The sequence below is a fragment of the Nicotiana tabacum genome, chromosome 1 (assembly GCF_000715075.1).
Source record: "Nicotiana tabacum cultivar K326 chromosome 1, ASM71507v2, whole genome shotgun sequence".
NCBI classification, from domain to species: Eukaryota; Viridiplantae; Streptophyta; class Magnoliopsida; order Solanales; family Solanaceae; genus Nicotiana; species Nicotiana tabacum.
Genome location: NC_134080.1, coordinates 58,522,219 through 58,539,710, shown reverse-complemented (window position 1 = coordinate 58,539,710; position 17,492 = coordinate 58,522,219). Strand labels below are relative to the sequence as shown.

At 36.6% G+C, this 17,492-nt stretch overlaps 1 protein-coding gene across 1 annotated transcript; it reads right to left on the bottom strand.

Annotated features, from left to right (window-relative positions):
- Positions 1 to 5: 5 nt before the first annotated feature.
- Positions 6 to 12,503, bottom strand: LOC107807406 (uncharacterized). Its single transcript, XM_016631775.2, has 10 exons — positions 12,336 to 12,503; positions 11,554 to 11,729; positions 9,020 to 9,151; positions 8,881 to 8,931; positions 7,866 to 7,962; positions 3,859 to 3,905; positions 2,647 to 2,863; positions 1,691 to 1,820; positions 661 to 703; positions 6 to 211 (listed from the first exon to the last, which is right to left on the bottom strand). The coding sequence occupies exons 1-10, from the start codon at positions 12,379 to 12,381 to the stop codon at positions 140 to 142; spliced, it is 1,011 nt and encodes a 336-aa protein (XP_016487261.1). The 5' UTR covers positions 12,382 to 12,503; the 3' UTR covers positions 6 to 139.
- Between the last annotated feature and the right edge of the window lie 4,989 nt (positions 12,504 to 17,492).

Here is a 17,492-nt window from a genome sequence, read left to right as displayed (position 1 = left end):
ACAAGTGAGCAAATCAAATTTTGCATTGTGGCCGCCAAACTGCTTATTTATGGTACAACAGTACAAGGGCAAGTTTTATGTTCTTTTCCATCTTTTCAGAGTCTAAAGATACAATATAAGTCCTGCATGAACTTCCTGATTAGAAATCTAGTTTCCCCCTAAGAATGGCTTCGGCTTTTCTAGCCTGCTTCACTGGTCCAATGATGAAAACCTGCACCAAAGCAATCCTAGGTGAGACAAGTAAACAAGTAGACTACAACTGCACTTGGAACTTGAAGACCTTCGCTTATGCCAAAAGTATCCATAAAACAACATATAAATTGAACAGCTCTAAAGTAATTCAACATTTTTTACAGCTTTAAAGTGGAAAAACTCGAAACTGTTTGCAATTTTGCATCAAAAGGTACACGGTAAACTTGGCAAACAGCTTCACCCATGGTGGTTGAGCCAATTACCACATGTAGGTCAAAGCTGCATGGTCTTTTATGTTAACCCCGGAAAACTTTAGCAGCAGATCAGCATTGTAATAATTAATTATTTTCTTGGAACTCTTAGAACTTAAAAAGAAGAAACAACATATTTATGGATGTAAACACTTTTGGTGCAAGGAAGATTTCAAGAGGTATAATGGCATTCAATCTTTGACAATATAGCACTAACCTTATCAGCAGGACCTTTAGCACCTCCTATGAATATTTCAGCACTGCAAATGACAAGATTGTCAAAGTAAAAAAAACACGATTACTTCATTACTAGTAAACCAATACATAAATCCTGGCAGAGACAAAAAATACTAGCTGCTAAGCCGTGGTGGGCAGAGTTACCCGGTACCTGTACTAGTGGGAGGTAGCAGGTAACTTGTGGGTGCGCACAAGGTGGCCCGGAAGCCACCGTCATGGAAATAGATAAACCTATACATTTCCAAACTCTACTGACTGCTGTACATGAGAGTCAGATTGCAAAACCAAAATATTCTTGGAGATTGAGAGTCAGAGATAGCAAAACCGAAATATGAACCTTTCAAAAATTAGTTTCTGGAGACCAACTTTCCCTTTGAAATACTATATTTCTCTTGTTTCCTCTTCTTTCAAAACAATCTTTTTCCCACAAGGATAGAGAATGGCTAACTCGACCCCTCGGGGTAGGCGTAAGGTCTGTGTACACACTACCCTCCCCAGACCCCACTTGTGGGATTACACTGGGTCGTTGTTGTTGTTGATAGAGAATGACTAAAGCTGTCAAAGCACAATTATAAATGTTCTGACCTCAGGTATTATTGACTTAAAATATTATCATACCAAGCTCATCAACTAGGTTAAAGGGGCTACGGTCCAGCACACGTGATAAGATATTAGACATAATCAATAAATACACAGAGCTACAATCAAACTCAGTTCATCATTTTAATTAAACTAAGCTCAGGTAACAGTCGGCAAATATGTTGTTTGACATGCTCATTCTCTCTTACCCTCTCTTTCCCATTCTCTCTATGCAAGATGCATTTGTTCTAAACTTAAACAATGGGATATAAAATAAAAGAGGAAAGTAGCACATTGGAGCAGATGGGATCATCATATTATCCGTGTTGTTTAAGCCCAAAAGTTGAACATTAAAATAATGTTCGGGAAATTGAAAGTGAGTTTTTATCCTCACATAGGCACACATTAACCGATGAAGCAAAGAAACATACTTGCATGACTCCTTTATCGACAATATAGAAGCTCCTCTTCTGCCAATAACACGTCCCATTTTCCCCGAGGGAACATCAATAACAGACAAGACTTCTTCCTCAGGCATACTTCCATCAGCAGCAATGTTTTCTGCAAATCAAAACCCACCTAATATTAGTTCTTCTGCTCTTAAAGGTACAAACATAAGAATTTCATCTGGGATGTGCTATCTTCAGTCTGAGTTCTACACCCCAGCAGTAACATATTTGGATGTATGTCTATGTCGATCATATAAAACAAACATCTGCATGGTTCAAGAACTGAATAACTACATAGTTCATTGCTTTATCAAGTGAAATTTTCTTGACAACCATCAATAGAAGGTTTCACCAGTTTAACCTCCTTATCTCAGGTCTAGATAATTTTAGAAGTCATGCTTCTTTAAAAGGTACTACTTACAAAATTTCTGTCCTTGTGGAACCCATCAAACTTTTATCAGCATGCTTATAACTGCTTATATGCTTCAATCAATCAACTCGGCTTCGGTTCCAAATTAGTTGAGGTCGTCCATAAAAATCCTTCATATACATTCCACTCTATTCAGATCCACTTCAGTTCAATACTAAATAATTTATCTTTTCAGGCAAACTAGGGTTTCTCTAAACTAGCGGTTCTCTAGTATAAGCATATGCTTAAAAGATTACAATCATTTCTAAGAGATAGACCACAAATGCTATTTATATGTACATCAAGCTTAGGGTTGAACCATGTAACTAACAGAAATCCTTTCCACCTTTTTTATTTGACCTTAGAATAATGAAAAGGTACTACAGAATAAAATGAAAGAACATAGGTCACATAGCCAAGGAAATTCTTGTATTGCCAAAAAAAAAAAACCATTCAAATATATATGTACACATTCAGATTTAAGAGTCAAAAGACCAGTCAATACTGAGAGAGACGGGGAAGAAATAACCTGGAATTGGAGGTAGAGGTGGCCAGTCTGCAAAATCATTGTCATTGATGCAGAAACAGCGACAATAGAGGGCACCACGCACAGCTAGGCGCCATAAGGATTTGTCATTCAACTTTTGCACCATCTTATGATATATAAAAAGAAGAAATCGAACATCATCTGCCGCAGCACGGATCATCTGTTCAGACAATGGTCTATATGTCCAATATTTAGGGTCCTGGAAATGTGAAAGACACAATTAACCAGAGAAACTTTAAGTAGATTTAGTGACTGAAAAACTGCACATATATCCATATTTTCAAGCACAAAAAGAGACATGAAAATAGTACAATAATTCTACTTCTGTTAGTCTATCTGCTAGTTTTAGATGCAAAACAGGCTTAGATAAAGAATTCATCAGCTGAACGATCTCGCTGTTGACCTTCTAGTAATTTATCTGGCTCATCAGAATTTCTCGCACGTGCTACTATTTAACCCTTACAAATGCAACTGGATGAAATGAGAAATACATAGTTAAGGCAAAAGATGGCTTTCCTAGAGTAATAAAGGGAATTCACACAACATGAGAAAGATTCTTCCATCTTTTAGCCATAGAAACTTCGGCCAGGAAAGAGAGATTAGAAAACAGAAGAAAACATGGAACCTCTTGCTTCTCTCGTGGCTAGGACCTTGGCACAAATAGCAAAATATTACTACTCAGCGTGTGAAAGGACACATCTACCGTTATTTTCTTAGGCAAGAAGATAAATAGAGACAAACATGTGCTGTTTATTTCCTTCCCTTCAAATTTAGTAGTTGGCTCTCCAAATTGAGGTGCAAAATTTTGACAAAATCCGCACCTTGTATTCCCCTTAAAAGGCAGAAAGTACACATATTAAGTTCTCTAACTATGTTAAATGGATCCATCATATTTCTTCGACATACCCGCTGTAGAAAGGGTGTGATTTCTTAATGGGAACTTCATGCAAATTCTTCAAAATACACTAAAAATTAGCAAAAAACTGCATGTACCCATACCAGATAATTATGCACACCCCATACTACATACATACCTGTAAACAAATCCATGTAACATAGTCTCTAATATACATGTAGCTACACATAAGGAAACAATTTAATCCAGGAAGAGAAACAACAAAATGGAAGCAATGGACATGTTCAAAGCAGGAAAACAGTTTTTCATTGCTGTGTGCAAGCAAAATTTTAACTCACCTGTCTTAGAAGAACTCTGACTTCTTCTTTCTCATCATAAGATATTCCTGCCCAAACAAGCAAGAAGATGTTTAGTTCCCAAAAATTTCAAATCTGCATCTGCTCAAAACTTACACCCTAGAAGAGAAGTTCAAGACACAAGCACAAGAGACAATTGGTTTAGTAGGGCGCAAAAAGACTTTACCCATACACTGTTATTCTTTGGCAACGACAACTAACTTTATCTCATGAAAAAAAGTTTGATGTGTCTAATTTTGTGAAGAAGAAAAGGAGAAAACAATAAGAATCTGCTTTTCTGAAGTTTCAGTTATCCTAAAGAAGATGTTGAATTTATCCTCTTTACAAGACAGAAGTAATACTCCTTTTCAATCTGCACAGAGACCCCTCATCAAAACCATTGCAAGGCTGATCTATCCAAGGACCTTACAATCTAAGCTCCTTCTAGTCAAATAGATACTTCCTCCACTAAATACCGTGTCCAAACTTAAACTGTTCCTACCCTTGCAGTTGCTTAGGGTGTGTATGAAGAACAAAAAAAGGAAGAGTATTCCAGCCATCTGAGACAGAAAATAAATTAGAAACAGCATTTTTATAGTTAACGAGGGCCAAAATAATCAATTTCCTTGATACATTTTCACAAAGCTCTTGAACTTTACGTTAACTCATCTATGCTTTTTTAGAAAGTTGTTCATGATAAACGGCAGTATTCCTTACCATAAGAAAAAATGATTCCTGGCAGTTATTTTTTTTCTTTCTGAACAGGTAAGTAATGGATAATTGATATAGAAAAAAAAAATCTAGCACTAACATGGTGCTAGTACATCAACATGGTTAGAACCCTTCTATACAAAAAGAAAGAGTTCCTTGCTGTACAGTTCCTATCCCTGTAGTGAGCCGATGAGATCTACCAAGCTATTTTCATCTTTGACATCCTAAAGATTACACCAAAAAGCCAAAAGCATCTAAACTCCTGGAAGTTATTTGAGACACTTATTCTTATTTTGATCAGTACAAAGACTCTTCTGATCAATCAAGATGAGGAATTACATTTCGACGGTTCGATAATTGGATAAAAAGAAATGAGTTCCCTTTTCTACGGCTCTTCCTGTTTGAGTAAAACTGCAGCCTATTATACACAAAAAAGTAAGAATTTGTAAAAAAAACATGCATTATGACAGTGCCAAAATAATTAAGGTAGTTTGACAAACTATGTCATACGTGAATCAATTAGTTATGATCTTATTACAGATTAAAAAACTAAAACTCATTATGCCTTCCATCAGCCCTGCTTCCCTAAGCCGAAAGAATATAGAATACACATTCACCACTGCAGCCCAACCCTTTAGTCCTTAGACAAACTCAGCTTAAAATATGACCTCCATCAAGTTTTTTCCTCCCTTCAATAACAACAACGACCCAGTAAAATCCCACAAAGTGGGGTTTGGGGAGGGTAGTGTATACGTAGATCTTACCCCTACCTCGATGGGGCAGAGAGGATGTTTCCGATAGACCCTTGGCTCAGGAAGACAGAAATAAAACAAGAAGAGACAATTCATCAGTATCATCAACAGAAACCATAGAGATAGTAACAGCATCATAAAAACCATAAAATAGATGACACGCAATAACAATAACTAGTAATTAAGGCCGGAGCCTATGTTGCTCGGACTCTCCGAAAATATCGATGGGTGCGTTTCGGATCCTCCAAAAATAATGTATTTTTGGAGGATCCGACACGGGTGCAGCAGCTGTTTTGGAGAGTCCGCGCAACATAGCCCGGAGCTATGAAAAACAGAAAAAATAGCGTGGACTCAACATTAACCACAAGCCGTCTAAGATCAACCCTATCAAACCAGCCTCACCCCCGGTATGAAGTAGAAAAAGCTCAACTACCCCTAGCCTACAATCCTAATGCTCGACCTCCAGACCTTCCTATCAAGGCCATGTCCTCGGAAATCTGCAATCGTGTCATGTACTGCCTGATCACCTCTCCCCAATACTTCTTAGACCGCCCTCTACCTTTTCTCGCACCCACCAAAGCCAACCACTCACACCTCCTCACCGGAGCACCAAGACTTTTTATTCGCACGTGCCCGAACCATCTGAGTCTCGCTTCCCGCATCTTGTCATCCACAGGGGCCACGCCCATCTTCTCCTGAATATCTTCATTCATAATTTTATTCATCCTAGTATGCCCGCACATCCACCTCAACATCCTCATCTCTACTACCTTCATCTTCTAGATATGAGAGTTCTTAACCGACCAACACTCCGCCCCATACAACATGGCCGGTCTAACCACCGCTCTATAAAACTTACCTTTGAGTATCAGTGGCACTTTCTTGTCACACAAGACTCCAGATGCTAGCCTCCATTTCATTCACCCCACCCCTATACGATGAGTGACGTCCTCGTCGATCTCTCCGTCCCCCAGTATAACCGACCCAAGGTACTTGAAACTACCTCTCTTGGGAATGACCCGTGATCCAAGCCTCACGTCCATACCTACTTCCCTTGACTCATCGCTGAACTTGCACTCCAGGTACTTTGTCTTAGTCCCACTCATCTTGAAACCCTTAGACTCGAGGGTCTGTCTCCAAACCTCCAACCTTTCTCCTCCCCTTCCTGAAAGATGTATTCGCTCCACCGACGAAGAAATATGATGCAAGATCAAGTAGGCCAAGAATTTAAGAAATTCAAGAAGTCCAAGAATCCATTCAAGATTAGGATTTCTTTTCCTTAAAGATAAAGATTTCGTATTACTTGCTTCCTAGCAATTTAATTCTTGTTTATTAGGATTATATTAGTAGTTCTAGTCAAACTAGGATTGTTAGTTGGTATCTCATTCTTACTAGAATTCTTTTTCCTATTTTAGTTAGGATAGATTTTCTTAGCTTTATTCTTATTCTAGTTTAATTAGGATTAGTTTTCCTTAACCTTATCAATTTTACTCATTGTAAGGCCTATTTAAAGGGCTCAATATGCTGAAAATAAAGGTTGGTGATTAGTTTTTCTAAGCTCTTGCTTCAAAAACGTGATTTACTTTTTAGTTCATTATTCTTCTTTTATTCAACGCTTCTTGCAATCTTGCGGGAATGAAGAACGTGTGGGTGAGGTTTCTTTTCATCTTAAATTCTTCTAACATGAGTTTGAAGAACGTTTTCACTAGTTTTGTGAAAAACTTTAGTAGGGTGTTTTACTATCTTCTTTGTGCTTGTGAGGTCCAAAACTATGAAAGTAAATCAAAATAAGAAGTCGGAGGGAAAGAATTTAGTATGAGTTGGTTAAAGAAAAAGGAAAAACGTCTTAGTCTACATTGTTATAACTCCAAATTCTTTGGTAGCGGACCTCTTTGATAGTTCAACCGTTATTACCCGTCTAACTGCAAGGAAAAGATCCCATTTTCTAGATAAGAATGCAGAATGACTGCGAATAAAATACATATGCCTACTTTTGTAAGCAGGTTGATGCAAATGAAAGTGGACGAAATTCGTGACGGTTCAACAAACACAGAGCTGAAATGCTAGAGATCAGGGCCAAAATGTAAAGATCATAAAGCTCGTAGGTGACAGCAATTTGACGAGGAGCAGAGAAAGTAAAATGTTCAAAACTGCAAAAAGATGAAATGGAAGAATCCAAAAGATCACTGAATCCACCAAAAAAGATTAAGTAATAAGCAATAACGCCACACAACAAAGTAGTAAGGGATGCCAAACAACTTGAGTACAAGCTCCAGTTGATGGAACTCATTAGTTTCAAGCTAATTGTATTTTTTAGAAGAAAAAGGTAATCGCGAGAATTTTAGTTTTGCTAATAATGTTATTATTACCCCTTGGCACTTGTTATCTAATCTTACAGAAAAATACATTCAAAATACATGATAGCTTCCATTAGATGATAGGTTTCCTTCATCCTTGCTTACAAGCTCATATCTAAGTAGCAGGATCCACAGAACCCAAGGCACACATAAGCAAGTAAAAATTTTAAAACAGAAGATAGATCAATACCACAATAACGAGGATCAGCAAGTAGACCAACAAACGATATGTAGTCATCTGGGACCCGTGCACGTCCTTCTTGTTCACTGATCAAAGAATATGCAATCTGCTTGAGGAGAGAGTATAAACATTATAATCCAAGTGCATCAAACTGGTCATAACCATACTACTCTCTATTATCACTTCCAGGCAAATAAACCCTAGTTAAAGTCAGTGTAACATATTAATCAATGTCAGCTTATAAAAAGAAGCAAACAAACATATTCTGGGAAAATAAAAACACAAAGATAGAGAATAAATGATGGAAGATGTGACTCATCTAATTGACAGTAATGTTTTCCGAATCAGTCCATTCAATCAATGGAATGTGCAATCACAATTATTAACATCACATCAGAAGAAACTACCTTGAACAATCTAAAGCATGATCATTCGCAGTCAGAAGAGGTTGAGGAAAGAAAACTAAATGAAGGACCCATGTGGAGAATAGGAACAAACTAAATATAATTGAATGGACTAAAAACCCAAGAGTTTTACTTTTACCCTTCACAATACTTGGCAGTAAGACAGTAATGCAAATTAAAAAGGCCCTCACAAAACCCGGTATCATTAGTTGGTTTGTCAAATTTACAGATTCGTCCATCCCAAATTATGTGACCTACTGTTGATTAGTCCGCCCAATTGCTTGACCACTTTCTTGTCTATGTCCGATATTCAAACTACATTAACAACCAGCACAATTATTAACTCTAGTTTTGTCTTTCAACAAACAGGGCAATCTATACACATCTTAACTACTTATTATTTATAATAACTGTATTAACTCCAGTTCTAATATGACATTCTTTCGAAAAACTGTTTCCAGTTTCACACATTTCAACTATTAATACCGCATCTTAAACTAATGGCATCTAATAGTCCATCAAACTCAGGTCTCAGTATTCTGGTTTTCAGACTAGTCAAACTGGATGGTGCTTGGTGTAAAATTAAGTACACTGAGACAACTTCAAGTGAGAATGCTTGCCTGTGTATCCACAACATTGTGCAACTTTATGCCAAACTGAAAATATAATGCCTGAAAGAAGAATGGACAAGTAAATTAGACATGCAACGACACTTCATATATACAACAATTTGAAAAAGAGAAGAAATCAATAAGAGACCTCACTATCTCGTTTGCAATCATGAATAACTTTTGTGATGTAACTAGACTCAAGTGCAGGCTTACAGGCTTCAATAACAGTCTCTCCACCTTGAATAGCGTCAACCAAATATATCGCATCAGGAAAGGCAAGCTGCAAAAACAAATTTTATCAACAGGAAGCTTCTTCTTTTTTTGGTGGCATAAGTGTTATCAACTGAAAGCATTATGACACCAAGTTATGCTGCAAGCAGCAACGCTTGTTTGATCTCAAATAAGGTAGAAGAAACAAGCTGACAAATGTAATAGCAAATCTGAATATACCACAGCCTTAAAAGCCCTTTGTGGATGGACTTAAGCTTTCAATCCACTCGATAAGAAAAGAGAAATTTAACATCAGGGTTTAGAGGCCAACTATCTGAGATTCAGTGTTTTGATGCCAAGGATACAAGCACAGGGAATTAGATTTAGCACAAGGCATATTTAAAGTTACACTTGATAATTCCCAAAGTACACTCTAACCCCAATCTAAATGACCCAATTTGACTAGTATGAAGATTTGGAAAGAAATTTTTTATATTTTAACATGTTGCAGCCAGTTAGAGGTATGTCTAAAAACAATAGCTTTGACTTTGCATGAAAGTCAGGTACTATGTTGAGAAGATATCACATCAGCACTAAAAAATACACAGTATTGCACACCTGGCCAATAAAAAGTGGTATTACCATACATAAATTTGAATTCTTGGAGACAAATTTAGAGGGGTCAAAGTCAATTGATACACACCAAAAAGCAGCGGAAGTTAGCTGCATTTGGAACGGTTGGAACGTATATATAAACATGAAAGTAAACAATGGGAGTGCACGGAGTACAAAAAAAGCAAGGAAACAGTAAAAAGGATATGATCATATCATTCCTTTTTCAAAAAATACATGCTGCCACCACATAGCAAGTTTTGAAATTAAGAATAACAAAGCCTAGGAAGAAAGTCAGGCCGATGCAAAACTGGCTATATAAATGCTTAATTGCATCAAATACACTTTTTAAGGCATGTAGGTACTCTAACCCCAGCACTCCACACTCCTGTAAGTTGAGGATTCACTTCTGAAAATATTCATATTCCCTCTTTTCTTCGTTCACAAAAAATTTCCTCCTTGAACCTGCTTTTTTCACAATTTTCAACATAGCAAGATTTTCTGAAATGGAAAGCCTAAAGGGATTCCGGCTAATGCACACCTGGCTATGTAAAGGCTTTATCATATCAAATACACTTTTTAAGGCATGTAAGTTCTCTAACCCAACACTCACCACATCACCCCATTCCTCAAAGTTGAGGATTGACTTCTAAAAGTTAGTGCTCTCCCTCTCTTGTTCCTTCACTAAAAAGTTCCTCCATGATCTCTCCTGTCACATTTTTCAACTGCTTACTCTTAAGTTCATCATTGGCTCTTCCTTCAGTGCTGGTAAAGGATTGAGAAAGAAACAAAGAAGATCCAATGAAACTAGCTGGGATATCTCAATGTTGAACATGCCAGGGATGTCTATTCTCATATTTGTCTTCCAATTCATTCGTCTGCTCCTTCCTTCTCTAATAAACATAAAATCTTCCAAACAGCCAAGACAGACTTTCTATACGCTGCTCACAAGACTATTAGTATTAGTCTTGTATTCTATTATTGTTAGATCTCTATTACTACATGTTTTTCCTTTAGCTTTGTTTTTGTATTATCTTTGTTGTTGTTGCTGCTTGTTGCTACTGCTTTCTTGTCATCTTTCCTTGATCTGGGAGCTATTAGAAACCGCCTCTTAACCTTCAAAGTAGGGGTAAGGTATTATACTGGATTTATTATTGTTGTTGTTGTTGCTCACAGTGAAAACGTTAATTGCATTGCCCGTGTGTATCATGACATCTTAGACCACCATCAGAGAATGTAAGAGGTTCTCCAATGCCACATACCAATTTTCTTCTACCACTAAAACCATTTCAATATACTCCATTAGCCAATTGGGACATCTGAGCCTACCGCTGATGTTTAGTACAAAAAATGCATTTGGAGAATATTAAAAAAACATGTACCTCTTAAAAAGACAAGAAACTATAGCGTTTAGCCTAAAACCCTGATGTGATCTGAGGAGTACATGATTTGGGCATGGAAAAAGTAAATATTTTCCAGCAGAACCATCTTAGTTATGCCATAGTTCATCTTGTTGCTAATAATCATTCCCTTCCAAACTAGGATTACCACACTGAGTAAACAAAAATTTGAGCAAAATACATCAAGTCTGAACTCTACATTTACTGATTACCAACCAAAGGTGCACACTGCACAGTACACTTACAAGCTCATAACTTCAAAGGCTTACCTGCGTCCATAAAATGTATGAACATCAAATTGCATTAGGCTTTCCATTAATCTAGAGCTGTATGGATGATTACTTCTTCAATAACCACAAAATATTGCACTATTGCAGGACATGTAATTTCATAAAACGAGAAATCTAATTAGCAATTTTAAGGCCGCATGACATGATGCACATTCAGGTTTTGGATTTACCTGCATAATACAAAGAGTCCCATGGCGACAAAGATCAACACCCTCACAATCAAAACCAATAACCAGTTGCGACTCAGGAGAAGGCTCCAAGAATTCAACAGGTAGTTGAGATGGATTAGTGACAACATGAATTGGAACTGAAGAAAAATTTGCCTCATCCCCTTCAATTTTGTCACCTACGAAAACCAACATCATAGAACCTTGAGTTTACATTCACATCCTCCTTTATCTTTCCTTTTCGTTATGATAAAATTTTAGGTCAAATTACAAAATGCCATAGTTAGTTATGAAGCAAAGAGCAACATTCGCGGGTTAGTATGTCTATACAAACAAGAACGCATAAAAATAGGAAGTCCAATGGTTAAACTAAGTGCTGAGTCTCATAGGAACATCAATTGCAACCTTTCTTTTATGCAACTTAGAATGATAGAATCTGTACTAATTGACCTAAATGCCTATTAACAGGATATCAATGCAACCAACAAGAAAGTCATAAACATGAAAAAATTAGAACTTCAGTGTACGTCTGATTGATGCAAAACCTTCAAGATTAATGCCACAAGCAAATTTGCACATACAAGGTACCCCACCCCCACCCCCCAACCACCACCACCACCACCAAGAAAGCATGAACTTTATAACCCCATTTCATTAAAATGGAGAATTGTAACGCACCGCATAATAAAAACCCAAGAAAATCCGCAACAGAAAAGGGGGAAAAAGAAGAGTTTTGATCTGTAAAATCAGGAAATGAAAGATTAAAAGGGGGGAAAACAGCAAACCAGGGTCAGGAGGCAAAGGAATGTGTGTTTGTTGAGAAGACGCCATGTGATCGGACCATCCAAAGCAGATCGGGGCAAGTTTCAGAGGGAAAAACTCATTTCTGAGTTTTATGTAATGTAACGTTCACTATTTATTAGAACCGTACTTGGAATCTTGAAAGAAGATTGCCTCGGTAAGAATCTGGTTAGAATTTGGAAAATATGGGATGGTGTTTACCCATGTGCCAATCACGTGACTCTTTCCTCTTTTTCTTGGGCTTTTTTGGGGGTCTTTTAGGGGGAAAAGGGGTTAAATATGAAGAAAATATTGGTATGGATATTGTTTTCTTAATTCAAACATCTTTTCATAACAATATTCACTCTTGCTATTCATTCTCTATGATACATATAATTCAATCACCAACTTCTTTTTTATAATCGCATTATTGCTAGCTAAATGGTTACTTTTTTTTTGTTGAGCAAACAGAAATATTTATATTAATACTACGTAGAAACATTACACACATAACCCATGTCGCTCAAGACATTGGTTATCTAGGCCGGTTAGTACATTACACGCATTATTTGCTAAATACTTGACAAAAACATATTGTTCTTTTTGGCTTCATTATAAAAGATTCAACAGAAAATGGAGGTTGTGCATAATATTTCTCCATCCTTGTTTGTGCATCAGTCTCCTTTGTTAGGTGGTGTGCCACTTTATTCCCTTACCGGAAGACGTATCGGAGAGCCACTTCCTTCTCCTAGTGCATTAACAACCTGCATGCATTGACAATATCATCATATAGTCTATTGCCTTGATATATATAGCGGATTACCTCAGTGGAGTCTGTTTCAATTTTCAGAGAAAACAGTTTCCATTCTTGTGTTGTTTGAAGACCCTCAAGAAGAGCGTGGAGTTCAGCTTCTAGTGAACTGTTTGTATGAGTAGATTTTGTAAAACCTACCACCCAGTTCCTGCTTGTTTTCTGAATACACCTCCCAAGCCACTCTTTTGATTGTTATTTTTGTAGTTTGCATCTACATTTAATTTATACCATCCCTCGGAGGTTTGTGCAATTTTATATTGATAGTTGTTTTTTTCGTAGGGTTGTGACAACTTCCAATTAGAAGATTGTATTCTATTGATCTTTGCTTGATGTAGTTGATGTTAATAGGGTTGTTAGTGTTGTTTTGGTTATTATTATTTCTATTCAACCAAACATTCCAAAGTGCAAAGGGGTAAAAACATCTCCAGTTAATATTATTATCTTTAATGTTGTGATCAAAATCTTTTACTTACATAAGTTAGTGATTGTCCGTTGGTTTATAGAAATTTGATCATCCCAAACTATCCCAAAAAAAAACTAGTGGTTTTACATTTGAAGAAAATATGAGTGATGGACTCTTCATCCCTTTTGCAAATAGGGCATATGAGATCTATGTTCATACCTATATGTGCTAAGTACGCTCTACATGGCAGTCTATTGTGTAGGCATTCCCATAAGAAGAACTTGATTTTGTTTGGATCCAAAGCCATTCGAACTCTAATTGATGTGCTTTAGGTGGTTCAATTAAATCATAGCAAGATTTTGTAGTAAAAGTACCTTTTGTGGTGAGGGACCATATAGGAGTGTCACAAATCTGTCCCTTAGTACGTATTATGACCTTTGAGATATTTTCTTTGATATCACTAGGGAAGATTTATAGAGAATTTTGTGAAATCCCAATTGTGGTTGCTATAGATATCCCTAATTTTTAAAAAGTAATCGGTAACTGAGAGAGGGCCCTCAATAGAGCTTCTAAGGTTTTTTGTATTGGGGATCCAATTAGTTTACCAAATGTTCATGTTGTATTGATGGTGAGGTGACCAAGTAATGCCTTTGGAGCAAATATCCCACCCTTTTAGAATACTCTTCCAAATAAAAAAGTGAGGGTTCTTGGTTGTACTAGTACCATAGGAGGTAATAATAAGTTTTGCCCATGGAGTAGTTGTGTTAGCGAGTAGTCTTCAGGTTAGGCCAGTTAAAAGGCAAATATTTTTTGCACTAGCATTACGAATGCCTAGGCCCTCATTGGACTTTTGTTGGTAAATGATAGACCATTTGATTAGGTGAAGTTTTTTCTTTTTTGTAATAGTACCCCATATAAAATCCTCTTGGACTTTATCAATATTTTTCAAGGTTTTTTTGGAAGAAGAGTATATTGCATATAGTGGTTAAGGATTTAATTAAGGCAAGATTGGGCTATTGTGGTTCTTCCCGCAATATTAATAAACCTAGTCTTCCAGAAAGTCAGTCTTGCCCTCATTTTATCTATAATAAAGTGGTAGTCAGTGGATCTTGGATTTTTGTTTAGGATTGAGAATCCCAAATAAGTTCCAAATGACTCACTTCTCTTAACTCATAAGCTGTTGGTAATATCCTTAATCATGTTTGGCGAGCAGTTGTTAGAGAAAAGAATTTTTGATTTAGTAGTGTTTATACATTATCCTGATAGACTACAAAAGTAGTCTAGACCCCTTTTAATGGTTTGGCATAATTTGTTGTTTGCTTTGGCTATTTATGTTAGGTCATCCGCAAAAAATAAGTGTGAAAAATAGGGGCTTTTCCTTCCTGTAGCAATAGGGTCCCAATTGTGTATATCTACTTGGTGATTAATATCTCTAGATAACATCTCCATACAAAGAATAAAGATATATGGCAATATAGGATCACCTTGCCTAATTTCTTGACTTGGTTCAAAGAAATTTGAAATAGTACCATTCACTAGGATCGCTATAGAGCTAGTGGAGATACAATTTAGTAAGAGTTTGGAGAATTTAGGGGGGAAATTAAAGTATTTGAGCATGCGATAGATGAATGACTATTCCAAACAATCAAAAGCCTTTTCGAGATCAATTTTTAAGATCATATGACCTTGTTTCCTTTTAACTTTTTTAAATTGGATACTAACTCCTGGATAATGATTGCATTATCGAAGGCTCTTCTATGTTTCATGAAGCTAGTTTGGAATTGACTAATAATTTGTTCTAGGAAAGGCTTGAGACAATTTGCAACGATTTTTGTAACCGTCTTGTAGATAGTATTACAAAGGCTAACGGGCCTAAAGTTTTTTATATTGTTAGCATTTGAAATTTTTGGAACTAGGCAAAGGTAGGTTTTGTTGATGTCTTCTGGGATTTCTTGATTGTTAAAAGTTTTATGACAAAGGTTCATGCCCTGTAATATTCTAATACTTTTGGAAAAAAAGGGGTGAAGGTCATCTGGCCTGGGGATTTAAAAGGTTTAAAGGAGACTAGTGCCCTCGTAATTTCATCATCCAATAACGAATTATCTAAATTTGTTAGGTCATACTTATAGTGACTGGAGGGGTTTGTTTTTATGCTATTCCAATCACTAATTGAGTGAGAGGTAGTAAAAGTATCATTAAAATAGTTGCAAATGTGTGACATGATCAAGTGTTGATCATTAACCCACTTTCCAATATCATCCTTAGAATAGGTGAGTTTGTTTCTCCTCCTACTATTTGATGCCGATATGTGGAAGATTCTTGTATTGACATCTCCTTTATTAAGCCACATTATCCTAGACCTTATTTTCTAGTAGTCCTCCTCTATTTTAAGAATGTCATTGTAATCTTTTTGAGACTATCCTCTAGTGGAGAAGTTTTATTTTGTGTCTCATACAACTTACACTAGTTGTATGAGGTTCCTTTTGTCTCACAAATTTGTGGACCCCAATCTTATACTTCTGGGTCCACAAAACTGTGAGACAAAAAAGTTGTCTCATACAACTAGTGTCAGTTGTATGAGACACAAAATAAAATTTTCCCCTCTAGTGTATGAAGAAAGTCACTGTTAGGGTAATTTCTAGAGTTTTTGATCCCTTGAAGTTTTGCTAAAATTTTCTTTTCTTACTAAAATATCTCCAAAGATCTTATCTTTCCAGAATTTAATGATATTTGTGAAGTTTTTACTAGCACTGCAATAGTCCATTCCATTCCAATTTTTACTAATAAGATTTTGGAAGTCGGGGTGTCTACACCAAAAAGTTTCCAAACAGAAAGGTTGTGTATAGTCTTGTCTATTTCTAGGGATTAACTTTATTAATAGAGGGTTATGTTTTGAGTATGTTTTAGGTAGGTAAATTACTGAGCAATTTGAAAATAATTCAAGTCATTCCTCATTTCCTAAAGTTTTGTCTTGTCGTTCCATGATGAGCCCTTTTCTCCTTTTTCTATGATTTGACCACGTATATTTGCAGCCTTTATATGTAATATATATTAGGTTACAATTACTAATTTTTGACCAAAGATAGTTAGCTATATTACTATTTATAGGTCCCCCCCCCCCAAATTTTTTTTTTCATTCGATCCCATAATATCGTTAAAATCACCTCCTACCATCCACGAGCCTTTATAGTTTTTATAGGTATTCTCTAAGTTTTCCCACATAATATTCCTATTAAATACGGTAGTGGTAGCATATATAGAAGCAAATAACCAAACTTTACGAATAGTAAGTATCTAAATTATTGCATGTATTTCTGCGGACAAAATTACGAACAATAACCATGTTATGATTTCACATTACCACCATACCATCTGCTTGCCCTTCTGCGGGTACTTCTATCATCTCTGAGAAACTAAAATCACTTAGCATTTGAGCATAGTTTACCATCCTTATTTTCAGTAGTGTAACCATGCATGGCCTATGAGTGTCAACCATCTTCCTAAAGTTACACCCAAAGTCATCATTGTTTTCTCCCATTATATTCTAGATAATAAAGTTAGTTAGACGATTCATGGTTAGCTTTAGATTCATGTTTGTTGGGTCTCCGTTCTCCCCCACCCCCTCCAGAAAGACAGGGCTCCTCCTTAGCGAGGGAACTAGAATCATGGCTTGATTGCCCATCGTTGGATTTTGAGGTGGCCTGATATCCATTGAGCACCTGTACAGTGCCAGTGGGCAATTGAGCCCATGCCTTTTCTCTTGCATCTCCGTGAAGAGATAGACTTTTTCTTCGTCTAAGTTTGAGAACTCCAGAATCTGTTCTAAGCCTAGGTTGAGGGATACTCTTATTTCCTCTATGGCTGGCTCTTCTTGTTCTAGTTCCTGCACCATATGTGGTTGAGGTGGTGGTGGTTGTTGATCCATTGGTGATGTTGGTTTCTCTT

What these genes read in the sequence shown, in the direction of transcription:
- LOC107807406 (XM_016631775.2), bottom strand. Translation starts at nt 12,381, where the DNA reads ATGGCGTCTTCTCAACAAACACACATTCCTTTGCCTCCTGACCCTG. An exon ending in TGCTGATCCTCGTTATTGTG is followed by an intron (nt 3,906 to 7,865) that starts GTATTGATCTAT and finishes TTGTTTGGGCAG; the next exon opens with GAATATCTTATGATGAGAAA. An exon ending in CTAAAGGTCCTGCTGATAAG is followed by an intron (nt 212 to 660) that starts GTTAGTGCTATA and finishes GCTTTGGTGCAG; the next exon opens with GTTTTCATCATTGGACCAGT.